Here is a 12,513-nt window from a genome sequence, read left to right as displayed (position 1 = left end):
TAAATTACAAACTTCCCTGATGGTGTTTGGTGAATGAATCAGTGATATAAAAAATTGAAAGCCTTTTGTATGTAAAGATAGTTCCATTTGGAGGACACTAAGAATATTAAGGTATTCATTAAGCCATTGAATAATTTGCCATGGATTCTGTCCCTTTGCATCACTCTTTTGGTCAAACCTTAGATTTCTGTGCTCATACTAGTTCCTACTACAGTGAGAGTCAAAGCATTACAATTTAATACCATTTAATGAAATTTGAAAATTCATTTGACTACCAGCTAAGCAGCAGAAAAATCTGCTTTAAAATGTGCTATTACGGGGATCCCTGGGTGGCGCAGCGGTTTAGCGCCTGCCTTTGGCCCAGGGCGCAATCCTGGAGACCCAGGATCGAATCCAACGTCGGGCTCCTGGTGCATGGAGCCTGCTTCTCCCTTTGCCTGTGTCTCTGCCTCTCTCTCTCTCTCTCTCTCTCTCTCTCTCTCTCTGTGTGTGACTATCATAAATAAATAAAAATTAAAAAAAATAAAATGTGCTATTACTATTCACCAAATAATTGATCTCATTGCTTGTCTTTACCAATATAGAGAACATGTTTGGCCATAACCGCAAGCACTTGCAACATGACCCCTGGCAACTCCCTTCAGGTTGTAGGAATCCAAAGAGTGATCTAGGAGTTTGGATCAGAAGGCACTTCTGCTGCCTGGCCAGAACAGCACTTCTGATAATGTGACAACTAACTTTATGCAATCCCCCATAACACTCATCCAGAAACACCATTAGATAATTTTTGCCCTGAAATTTTTTGCTGGTTATCAAATATTGGGGAAGATATACACTATGAATGAGGGAAGAAGGGAGAGCTAACATATACTGAGTGCTCACAATGTACCAACCTCCATGCTTGTTACTTTATAGGGATTGCCTCAATCAAGCCTCACTAACTGCAGCCTAGAAGAAGGCACTATTATTATCCCAACGTACAGCAAAGAAATAGAGGCCCCCACCAGCATATCTTAAGATAGGATTCAAACCTAGACTCTCCAAATTTAAAACCCTTATTCTTAAACTCAAGCATATTGCCTGTCCAAGCACAACAAATACTTTCCCACAACCAATGTTTGTTTTACTACGTAATATCTTCAACTGATTCCTACTTACAGAAAAAAAAATGAACATGTTTCCTAAATTAACATTCAAGTCAACTTTATACCCACAGGAGATGGAGTCAAACAAGCAGTACAAGAGCACAATGTCCTTTAAGGTGCAAAAGTTCAATTATCTTTGTTTATACAAAAGTTGGCCCACAGGCAGAATTACCCTGGAATAAAAGGAACATAGCATAGCAATCCAACAATTACCCTTTATTTACTATTATGACTCTCTGGATCTTGAGATGCCATTTCAAGCCCTTTGCCTTCTGCATAAAAGCTATAGCATATATATTCCATTTATTGCTAGATATATTTTATGTTAAAAGTATGGAGATATGCATGGATAATTTCCCATCATGAACAGCTACATTGAGAAATGGCTATAAAATTTAAGTCTTCTATCTGTCCAAGGAAAGAAAGATATCTTATTTTCTATTACATTTTACCACTTTACCAATTAAATATTATGGATGATGGTTTAATATTTTCATCTTAATCTTCTCTTCCCCAAGGCTATAGAAAAAAAGCTATTAAAAACGCTTTCATATTTCTAATAAACTATGTTTCATAATTTGCAATTATTATATCATTTAAATTTTTTTAATTTGGCAATAATGCCAGTTATATAAGCTGCAAGTATTTCTAATTAACTAAGAGATGGTAATAATAAGAAGGTATTATTGAAGTGATTGAAAACTATTGATACTGTTTGGTAAACAGAACTTAGTTCATTTTTGATTCATACAGAAATGGTAAATGGCAATGATGCTATTCAAGTTATGAGAATTACCACTAAGACTTCTAAATTGAGTCTCAGGAGCCTTATATTCATCACAGAACCCTATTTTGCTAAATGCGTTATTGACTAATAAAGAATTTTAGTTTCAATTTTATGTAACCAAGTTATATCTTTCATAATTAAAATAAGCTTAAAATTTCTCATATATGAACTCATGATTTTGACCATAATTACACTTGTGCAGCTTTATTCAACATAGTCTTATTACATGCTTTCTCCCATCAAAGCTCAAAGTTTGCTTACAAATTTCAAGCAACATGGGAATTCTGGCTGTCTCAGTGGTTGAGTGCCCGCCTTTGGCTCAGAACATGATCCTGAAGTTCCAGGATTGAGTCTCGCATCGGGCTCCTGCATGGAGTCTGCTTCTCCTCCCTCTGCCTGTGTCTCTGCCTCTCTCTCTCTCTGTGTGTCTCTCATGAATTAATAAATAAAATATTTAAAAATCAAAAACAAAACAAAAAAAAACCAACAAATTTCAAGCAACTCAATTTTATTTGTGTGTCATTTCTTTATAATGCCCTTTACTTTTAAATTATTTTTTTACTTTTAAATTATTAATAATATGTTCCACTGTGTAGAATCATCAGTTCTTCTATCAAAATCAATGTTGTTTTCATATTTACACATAGAGTATGATAGACACATCATTTCTACCACTTCACAGAGCCAGATCATAGGGAGCAGCTAGAAATCCCCTGGCTCTTCCAGACCATTAGTATTTTAACCCTGTGTCACAGATCAGCCTGCTCCAATTATGTTTGTGGCATAAATAGTGGTGATGGCTTCACAGATACATAATTATCTCTAAACTTATCAAGTTGTGTACATTAAATATGTACAGCTTTTTGTGTCCATCATACCTCCATAAAATGGTTTTATAAATGAAAAAAAAAAAAAGATTAGTCTCCATCAGATAATCAATGAATACCACTGCCAGGCCCTTCAAAGTCCCTCTTTCACTGAGAACTTTTGAAACAGGTGAGTTTCTCTTACTCCAACTCTCCCAGCCGACTATGAGATTCCAAAGTGTCCATGGAAAGTATCCTACTGCCTCAGTATCTTGAACTCCCCTCCATGGCACACCAAGCACTTACCCCACAGACATACCTTAGGCACAGTTACAACCAACCCCCTCTTGGCCTCACTTCCTTTCCCACCAAGCGCGGGGTCCCATGATGATCATAATATATCCAGAATCTGACTGTTTTTTACCACTGCCAGCACTAGGTCTATGTCACCACAATGCCTCTTCTGGACTATTTAATAACCTCTTAACTGGCTTCCTAGGTCTACCCTTGCCCCCCTATAACAGCCTTTCAACCACTCTCCACCCCTCACCATGCTCCAGCCTTACTGGCCTTGTTGCTATTCCTCTGACATTTGAGGCAGTGTCCTACCTTGGGGTTACTCCCTCTTGCAGGGAAGCTTTTCTCCCAGACATCCACGTATCCCACTCCTTCACTTTCATCAAACCTTTGTTCTAATGTCAACTTTTCCCTAACGGTCCAGTTTAAAACAGCAGTCTTCCAGCGCTGTTGCTCCCCCTCCCTCTGTTCCACGCTACGTTTTCCCAAAGCATTTCATTCATCCTAACATATTATATTTGTTTATCTTCTACCTTCTCTGGCTGAAGTGCACCCTGGAGGATAGGGATTTTTGTTCCATTCACTGAGGTACAGCAACCACTTAAAACAACACTGGTATGTAGTGGTTGCCCCATGAATGTCTGCTGGATGGATGAACAGATCTCCTATGACCTGCGTTCAACCATGGTTCCCCACCACTCATGCCTTTTCCTTTGGCAAAAACTAGATAGGGCTAAAAATGAAAGCAGCAGTACAATCATGCAATCATGCAAGCTGGCTTCACTATTCATTAGACATTTCCCCTGTCCGTCCCTCTAACTGGACTTCAGCTCATTTCCTCTCCCATTCCCCACAGCAGCTCTCAGAGCTGCTCCACCATATGCACTTCCCACTCCAGCTCATGCCATCCCTATGGTGGCACTTCACCACTGAGGGTGATCATCCCCTCCAAATTGGGGCTTTAACAATAAGGCAGAGGAAGAACAATTATATCTCAATAAAACTGAAAAAAAAAAAAGACTTTTTAGGGGCACCTGAGTGGCTAAGTGGGCCAAGTGTCTGCCTTTGGCTCAGGTCATGATCCCAGGGTCCTAGGATTGAGTCCTGGGTCTCCCTGCCCAGAGAGGGGTCTGCTCCTCCCTCTCTCTCTGCCCTTTCTCCTCACTCATGCTCTTGTGCATGCTTTCTCAAAATAAGTAAAATATTTTTTTAAAAAAGATTTTTTAAATAAAAAAGGACATTTAAAAAAAATGTCCTCAGTTTAAATTCACCCTCAGAGTCATGTGATGATTATTTAATATTTCCATGCTCATATAATGAATATAAGGAATTAACAGATACATTATGCCACTACTTGAAGAGGAGAGGAGAGTGTCACACGCAGACATGGGAGGTGGAAAGGCCAGAGAGAAGGATGTGAGGATGGTAGTTTCGTAGATTACTGTGGAAATAGCTGATATTATCAGAACCTACTGTCAGAATCAAAACAACTAAAAGTTTACTTCTTAAAGTTTAAGAGCTAAATTTTGCAAAGTAAACCTGATCTTAGGTCTATACTTAATATAATTTCCACTATCGATAATGCTGCATGCCAAGCAAGCTTTATTTCCAGCTGAAAAGTAATTTAAGTTCTTGCAACTTTTATCTAGAATATAGGAAAATTACCCATTTTCAGAATTAACAGTAGCCTGCTGACACAGATTCAAAAGAAACAATTTTTTAACATTTCAGAGATAAAGGACATTTGGATAAAGACCAACTGCATTGATGGCTGCTGTATAAGATAACACGCTAAACCACGCGCTGCCTATAACTGAAGGGGAAAAATTGTGCAATCACGTTCTGAATGCCATTGATAGAGACGCTATAATGTGCCCCTTGCTAGCTCATAAAAGCAATAACCAGATGTTGCCATATTAGAAGTCTGAAGGAATCAATAAAAATAAAACAGATTGAAGGTCTGGACACTTACAACCCAAGTACCTGACAGCGCTGGCACCTAGTAGGTGCTCCACAGCTATAGTAAACCATTGAGAGAGGAATACATGAAAGAAAGGTGAGAGGAAGAGAGTCTGTCATTTTACTTCAGAACCATCCTCCTGTGGAGTACTGTTCATTCATTCATTCACTCATTCATTCATTTATGTGGTTCAATTAATTATATTTATTAGGTGCTAGAGATAGAGAAAAACAAGCCTCCTCAACCCTGCCAGCCTTAGGCTACTCATTCTCTTACACTTGAACTGTTTATCAGGTAATTCCCAGTGTTAAAAAAAAAAAAAAAAAAGTATTATTCCTTTTACCCTCCCACTTAATACTAGGAAAATAGTAAAATAGGAATAATTTTAAAATTTATCTAGCTTTATAAGGTATAGCTGAAGTGAATGAAATAAAATTAATATACTTTATGCTTAATAACATTTATATAAATCTCTTTACTCTCCAATATGTTAATAAATTCAAATATTCACTATATCTTTCTGCCTTTGACTACAGATATAGATGCCTTTGACTTTACATTAGTTTTCCAGTAGTTATACACTAGCCACACACTCTACACTAGCTAACATCTGTTAGTGTAAGGAGGAAAATCCGTTAATTACATTCTCATTCTTAATTTACCTACTTTTTAATTTGGAATTATTCCTATATTTCATTAAAAATAGAATGTATTTTTTTATTAAATCCCTAAATCTTACATTTCAACCCACAAGGACAAGCTTGCCAATCTTTCAAGTACTTACAACCAAGATATGAAAATTTAATCAGCCAAGAGAATTAAATCGTAAATAAAATGCTAAATCTTCCTGTTCTATCATTTATCACTCAGTCTTCTGTAATAATGTACACTTTTTAACTGCCTCATATAAAACTGGAAATCTCCAGAATAAAGACTTAGTATCTATTGTATACTTTAGAAATACATGAGCTACTGGAAGATATGAGAAATAGGGAAAGGTACATCTCAAAGGAAAGATGTAGCTTTCTAACCTTACCTCCCAAACCTTTCAACAAAACACAAGTTTCCAGTATCGTTTTTCCAAATATTCCTTCCTTTTATTTTTTATTTTTTTCTTTCCTATTAATTTCTGAAAGTGATGCTGAAAATTTTGTTTAGTTTTAAATTTAAAGAACTAAATTGCATCATCTTATTTGAATGGAGATTAAAAACTGACAAATTTGAAAGCTGCATAAGAGTTGCTTTTTTACGGTAGATGACATATTCTCTGTCAACTTCCTCTATTTCTTCATGAGTCACACCATACTTTAGTGTATAAGTAAATAAAACATTATGAAGAATATTTCCAAAATATTTTTAAAGCCAACAACCCCACACTCACAGTAGAAGAGCTGAAGGGAAGTAAAGTCTTTTGCATTATCTCACTCAAGCTGTTCTGCTTTATTCATGAGCATTATTAAGCCCCTGAAAATAAAGAACAATTATTGTGTGCACTGTGACAAAGCTAACATTCCTCTTTGCAAACAGCACCATGTATTTACGAACAGCAACAGACACAGAGATATCAGCTTGTTCCTTTTATCTTATAAAAGACTTCATCTTGTCTGAATGACTACACTTAGGATATAGAAGCCCCAGGTCATAATTATGGACCCTTCCAAAATAGATATTTGTTTTGTTGTTTGTTTATTTTAAGGAAATCAGACTGAAACAAACACAAATAAATTCCATAAAAGAAAAATAGAAGAGTTGTCCCAGTAAGCTGATTCCAACTCTACCTTCCAGGGCTGAATTCTAAAGGTGAATGGGGATTGTAAATAGGATAACCTTATGTCTTCTAGCACCAGTTGTCTGTTTCCTCCCCCCACTTTAAAAATTCCTTCATCTCACAATAATGTGGGTGCTTCCCTAAATCCACAGACCCAAGTGATCATTCCCATCAGCCACACCCAAAGTGCTGCTTCAAAAACATGCTTCCAGGAGATTCTACAAAAGCCATGAGAGAAGGAACCAAAGTACATCTAGACTACTACTCAGTCTAAAGTCTTTTATAACCCAGAATACCAGTTAAAAAACAGGTTAATACTGTTGGAGTAGAAGACATAAATTAAGTATTTAAAAATCAAATTTGCTACATATCAAAATGTAGCAAATCTGCTAACATCATTTGAAAAGCAAATTGATTTCCCCATTAAATTTCTCTCCAGCAGACAGTTTCCCAATAAAACGTGTTGGATTCTTTCTTCTTAGAAAAAGAAAGACTTTAAATTGTTTTTCAGATATTCTGATGGCACAGAAACTAGATGGTAGGCATTTTGCTTATTGACAAAGTTGCCTGTTCAATTATGGTACAGTAAATATGATTTCTCAAATTGCTTTTAGCATATGTATTTAGACAAAATTTGTATATGTATTTAAGCTTGTTTTTCTGGACATAGCCTAAAACTACTCTACTTATTAAATTAAAAGCAGGTATTCTTATAAAAGAATGTATTCCAATAAAGTTAGCCTTTAGGCAAATTTCTTCTAACTTTGTCTTGCTTTCTTGATTCTTAAATAAAATGACATTTCATAAAAGGAGAAAACAAGGGACACCTGGGTAGCTCAGCAGTTGAATGTCTGCCTTCAGCTCAGGGCGTGATCCCGGAGTCCCAGGATCAGATCCCACATCAGGCTCCCCATAGGAAGCCTTTTTCTCCCTCTGCCTAAGTCTCTGTCTCTCTGTGTTTCTCATGAATAAATAAATAAAATCTTTAAAAAGAAAAGGGAGAAAATTTATAACAAGTCATATTTAAGAAAGTTCCTATAATTTCATTTTCTATGATTAATATTTAAGTAAACAGCAAAACTCAACCTACTGAATACAGTACAATGTATTAAAGAGAACGATTTTTAATGTACATAAAATTATCTGACACTCTGGTAGAGACAAAGCCATGTATTTCTACTAGTTGTCACCAAACTTTTAGTGATATCACCAAAATATTTCAGCTGCCTGAACCCATCTTAAAAGTCTAAATAATGCAGGTTTTGTATTTTTCCCAATCCTTTGAACTTAATGTAGTCTCTATCTCTCTATCTCTACATCTATCTATCTATCTATCTATCTATCTATCTATCTATCTATCTATGTTTTTTTAAAGTAGGCTCCACACCCAATGTGGAAGTTGAAATCACAACCCTGAGATCCAGAGCTGTATGCTGAGCAAGTGAGCAAACTAGGCACTCCATAATGTACTCTATCTCTCTATCTTGATCAATTTATCCAACAATGTGTGAAAGGTTACAGTATCTTTGAAGGCAGAAGAAAATGTCTGACTAACATTCATTGAGTGCCAATATATTAGCAACTGATGGCACTTTCTTTTCACTTCTATAGTTAATTTTCATCCATAAAAAGTCGGCCTCTTTGGTCATGATCTTCTTCAGCCATATATTCTTACTTGAAGGGATTTTGTTTTGACATTACAAGTTAGGAAATCGTAATGAAGCTTTCCTGTTCAAAAATCTTTAATGACTCTCAAACTTAAGTTAATACTTTAAGGTTCTTTCCAAGTGAGTTCAATTCACCTTTTCAGGCATATGAATCTCCATCACATTCCTCATGCCTGTTCTGGTCAAACTTGTTTATTGTCCCTTTATCTCTACAATGCATTATCCATATTGTGCATGTTGTGCATTTTTATGAGAAAAAATCATCATATCACTCTGTCTGTTTGGTTAAAGTCTTCTAGTTCTGGTTCAACCAGTTCAAATGACAAATTTTCGTCTAAAAGGCATATCAAAATAAATAAATAAATAAATAAATAAATAAATAAATAAATAAATAAATAAATAACAAAATAAAAAATAAAAGGCATATCAATATGTTTTCTTCCAACAATTTCACATGAATACATCCCATAACAGAAAGGTTGTTTCTAACACATCTTAAAAATAATCACTAAAATAATAACATCTTAAAGTCTGATAAGTCAGTTTCCTCCTTAAAAAAATCACCAATTCATCATGGACCTACATTTTATCTCAACTTAAATTTTATCCTGATTTATTGTGTTTATTTTATTTAATGAGCATAGTTTTAAAAATTAATCAGCTTTGTGATTTAGTTATTCATGTAAACAAAGCACAAGTTATTTAAATAGATTGACATTAATATACTTGAGAAAAAGGAAAACTACCTGAAGTTATATTTTGCTTTGAACAAAAGCATAAATTTGTTTGAAAAGTAGTATAATCTAGATATTTTTATCCTAATCATATGCAGAAAAACTAATCCTTTTTAAAAGAAAAATAAATTGAGCTATTTTACTGTAGTAATAAGGAATTTTATAGAGATGATGACTAAAATAAGAAAAAGATCATCTATTTTCCAATGTGCCTTGTAATTTTATAACCCATTAATTTTATTTCTGAACATACTATTTGAATTGAGGTTGAGTTCTGGTCTTAGCTGATCCTTAAATATCCAATTAATATTTCCTATTTTATTGTTTATCAGACTTGTCTGCACTTTGATATATCACACTGGTGTTCTTATGAAAACCACATGAGGTAGTAGGAGGAAAAATTAGACAAATATTTCTTCAAATAGTATTTTTAAAAACAAATCTATAATTACCCAGTTAAAAGCCATGAGATTTTATGTTACAGAATACTTTACTAAAATCTAATAATTATGTCCATCCATGTTATAGTAAAACCATAAGTCAGAATACTGGGGGATCTTGGAGGACTCTAGAAAGGTATATATTTCCATTTCACTAACAGAAGGGTTGCCCAATCCAATTCAACATGTATGCTCAGGATGACTTTGGAAACAAGTTCTGAGGGTTAAAAGAAGCTAAAACTTCATTTTATACCAGAATGCAAAGACAAGTTAAGCCAGACAAGTGACTCAGTATAATAATAATAGGAAAACTGCATAACAAGGCTTCTCCTTACTTTCAGAAATCAAAATACATTTACCTTGAAAAGCTGCAGCATTTCGCGATATCAAAAACTTTAATGTTGAACTGGATGTTTGAAGCACTTGCTGCATATCTTGACGAGCTGCAATCTGGTATCTCTCCTCCATCCTCCTGCTGCAACATGTAGGTTTTTTGGATACACAAACCTGAAGATCAGATCCTGGAACAGATATATGGTATTTTTCGAAATGATTACCTGTTCATTTAATGAATGTCACATGTTACATGTCAGGAATTAATGATCAGTCCTGCATAGAAGGGGTTCATGTTCTATGTGAGAAACTGATTTACCAGAACAGTTGCTATTAAAAAAAATATGAAAATATATTTGTATGTGTATTGTCCCTTAACCCAACCATGAAACAAAATATTCTAAACCATTAACTCTTTGCTCAAATATTTCATTAACATTTGATCAAATATTATCCATTCAATTAACTAATGACTATTACCTAACAAATAGACCATATAATAGAAAACAAATTAACTATTACATAAGTACAGAGATAAATCAGGAAACTTTTATCTTATTTAAACAGGTCTTTGGGGGATCCCTGGATGGCTCAGCAGTTTAGTGCCTGCCTTCAGCCCAGGGCATGATCCTGAAGTCTCAAGATCGAGATCAGGCTCCTTGCAGGGAGACTGCTTCTCCCTCTACCTGTGTCTCTGCCTCTCTCTCTCTCTCTCTCTCTCTCTCTGTAACTCTCATGAATAAATAAATAAAAGATTTTAAAAAATAAACAGGTTTTTGTTTGTTTTTTTTCTGAGAGAGAGTGAATGAGAGAGAGAGAAGAAAACATGAACAGAGGGAGGAGTCTAGGGAGAAGGAGAAGTAGACTCCCTGATGAGCAGGGAGCCCAACTCAGGACTCAATACCAGGACTCTTGGATTATGACCTGAGCTGAAGGCAGCACTTAACTGACTGAGCCACCCAGGTGCCCAGGAAATTTATTTTTGCTGATTTTGTTAATTCAGTCAAAAGTATTTGATCTAAATATGTCATACAGAAGTATATGGAATAAAACAATTACTTTTCCTGAGGAAATTAAATCAAATTTTATACATCAAATAAAGATGAAAAACCTTCACCTGATTTCTCAGCTCACCATTATGCTCTTGGGCTTGTGGAATAAGTGATTATTGATTGCAGTAACAATCTTTCATAGGCCAAACCCTCTGTCCAAAATTCTACTAATTACCTAGCTTGCTAGAGACAATGCCTACCACTAAAAGTACTTTTTAGTTTTACAACTGTATTCAGAAAACATCTGGGAAGATGCTTATTACGTGAAATGTGAAGTTAACACACATATGTTAAGAGCTGTGATTAGAAAAAATGCTAATATGATTAACAACTCTCATCCTAGATGAGCTAAAATCTCATTTTACACCAGAACAATATACAAATATAAAAAAGTTAAACCCACCCAAGTTTACCAGTACAATGATAATAGGCAAATCACATAACAACCAGTCAGGCACCTTTATATATAGCAGATGTACTAGAAAACAGAGAGGTAAAGGGATGCAGCACGGAAGGTGCTTATCAAGAATAAGATTGATGGATTGTTCCATTGGACTTCCTCTTAAAGAGGAATTTTAAGAGTCCCCCTTAAAATTTCTTGCAGAGCTGGTTTGGTGGTCATATTCTTTCAGTTCCTGCCTATCTTGGAAGCTTTTTATCTCTCCTTCTATTCTGAATGAGAGTCTTGCTGGATAAAGTATTCTTGGTTGCATGTTCTTCTCATTTAGGACCCTGAATATATCTTGCCAGCCCTTTCTGGCCTGCCAGGTCTCTGTGGAGAGGTCTGCTGTTAATCTAATATTTCTCCTCATAAAAGTTAGAGATTTCTTGTCTCTTGCTGCTTTAAGGATCTTCTCTTTATCTTTGGAATTTGCAAGCTTCGCTATTAAATGTCGAGGTGTTGAGCAGTTTTTATTGATTTTAGGGGGGGATCTCTCTATTTCCTGGATCTGAATGCCTGTTTCCCTTCCCAGATTAGGAAAGTTTTCAGCTATGATTTGTTCAAATACATATTCTGGCCCTCTGGCCCTTTCGGCGCCCTTGGGAACCCCAATTAAACGTAGGTTTTTCTTCCTCAGGCCGTCGTTTATTTCCCTTAATCTACCTTCATGGTCTTTTAATTGTTTGTCCCTTTTTTCCTCAGTTTCCCTCTTTGCCATCAACTTGTCTTCTATGTCACTCACTCGTTCTTCCACCTCGTTAACCCTCGTCGTTAGGACTTCTGGCTTGGATTGCATCTCATTCAACTGATTTTTAATTTCTGCCTGATTGGATCTAAATTCTGCAGTCATGAAGTCTCTTGAGTCCTTTATGCTTTTTTCTAGAGCCACCAGTAGCTGTATAATAGTGCTTCTGAATTGGCTTTCTGACATTGAATTGTAATCCAAATTTTGTAACTCTGTGGGAGAGAGGACTGTTTCCACCATTTGCTTCGATGTGGATGGAACTGGAGGGTATTATGCTGAGTGAAATAAGTCAATCAGAGAAGGACAAACATTATATGGTCTCATTCATTTGGGGAAT

At 35.6% G+C, this 12,513-nt stretch overlaps 1 protein-coding gene across 5 annotated transcripts in view; it reads right to left on the bottom strand.

Moving 5' to 3' along the window:
- The window catches only part of GPC5 (glypican 5), a 1,341,373-nt gene that overhangs the window by 1,282,280 nt on the left and 46,580 nt on the right, over positions 1-12,513 (bottom strand). For all 5 annotated transcript variants that reach the window (XR_003133900.3, XM_025441003.3, XM_025441004.3 and 2 more), the window contains exon 2: positions 9,964-10,125. Coding sequence is in view for 4 of the 5 variants with exons in the window: in XM_025441003.3 (XP_025296788.3) it covers positions 9,964-10,125 (162 nt within the window). In the remaining variant the exon portion in view is untranslated. The remainder of the gene's footprint in view (positions 1-9,963; positions 10,126-12,513) is intronic.

Source organism: Canis lupus, chromosome 22 (assembly GCF_003254725.2).
Source record: "Canis lupus dingo isolate Sandy chromosome 22, ASM325472v2, whole genome shotgun sequence".
In the NCBI taxonomy this organism is placed as follows: Eukaryota; Metazoa; Chordata; class Mammalia; order Carnivora; family Canidae; genus Canis; species Canis lupus.
This window is presented reverse-complemented; position numbering and strand designations above follow the sequence as displayed.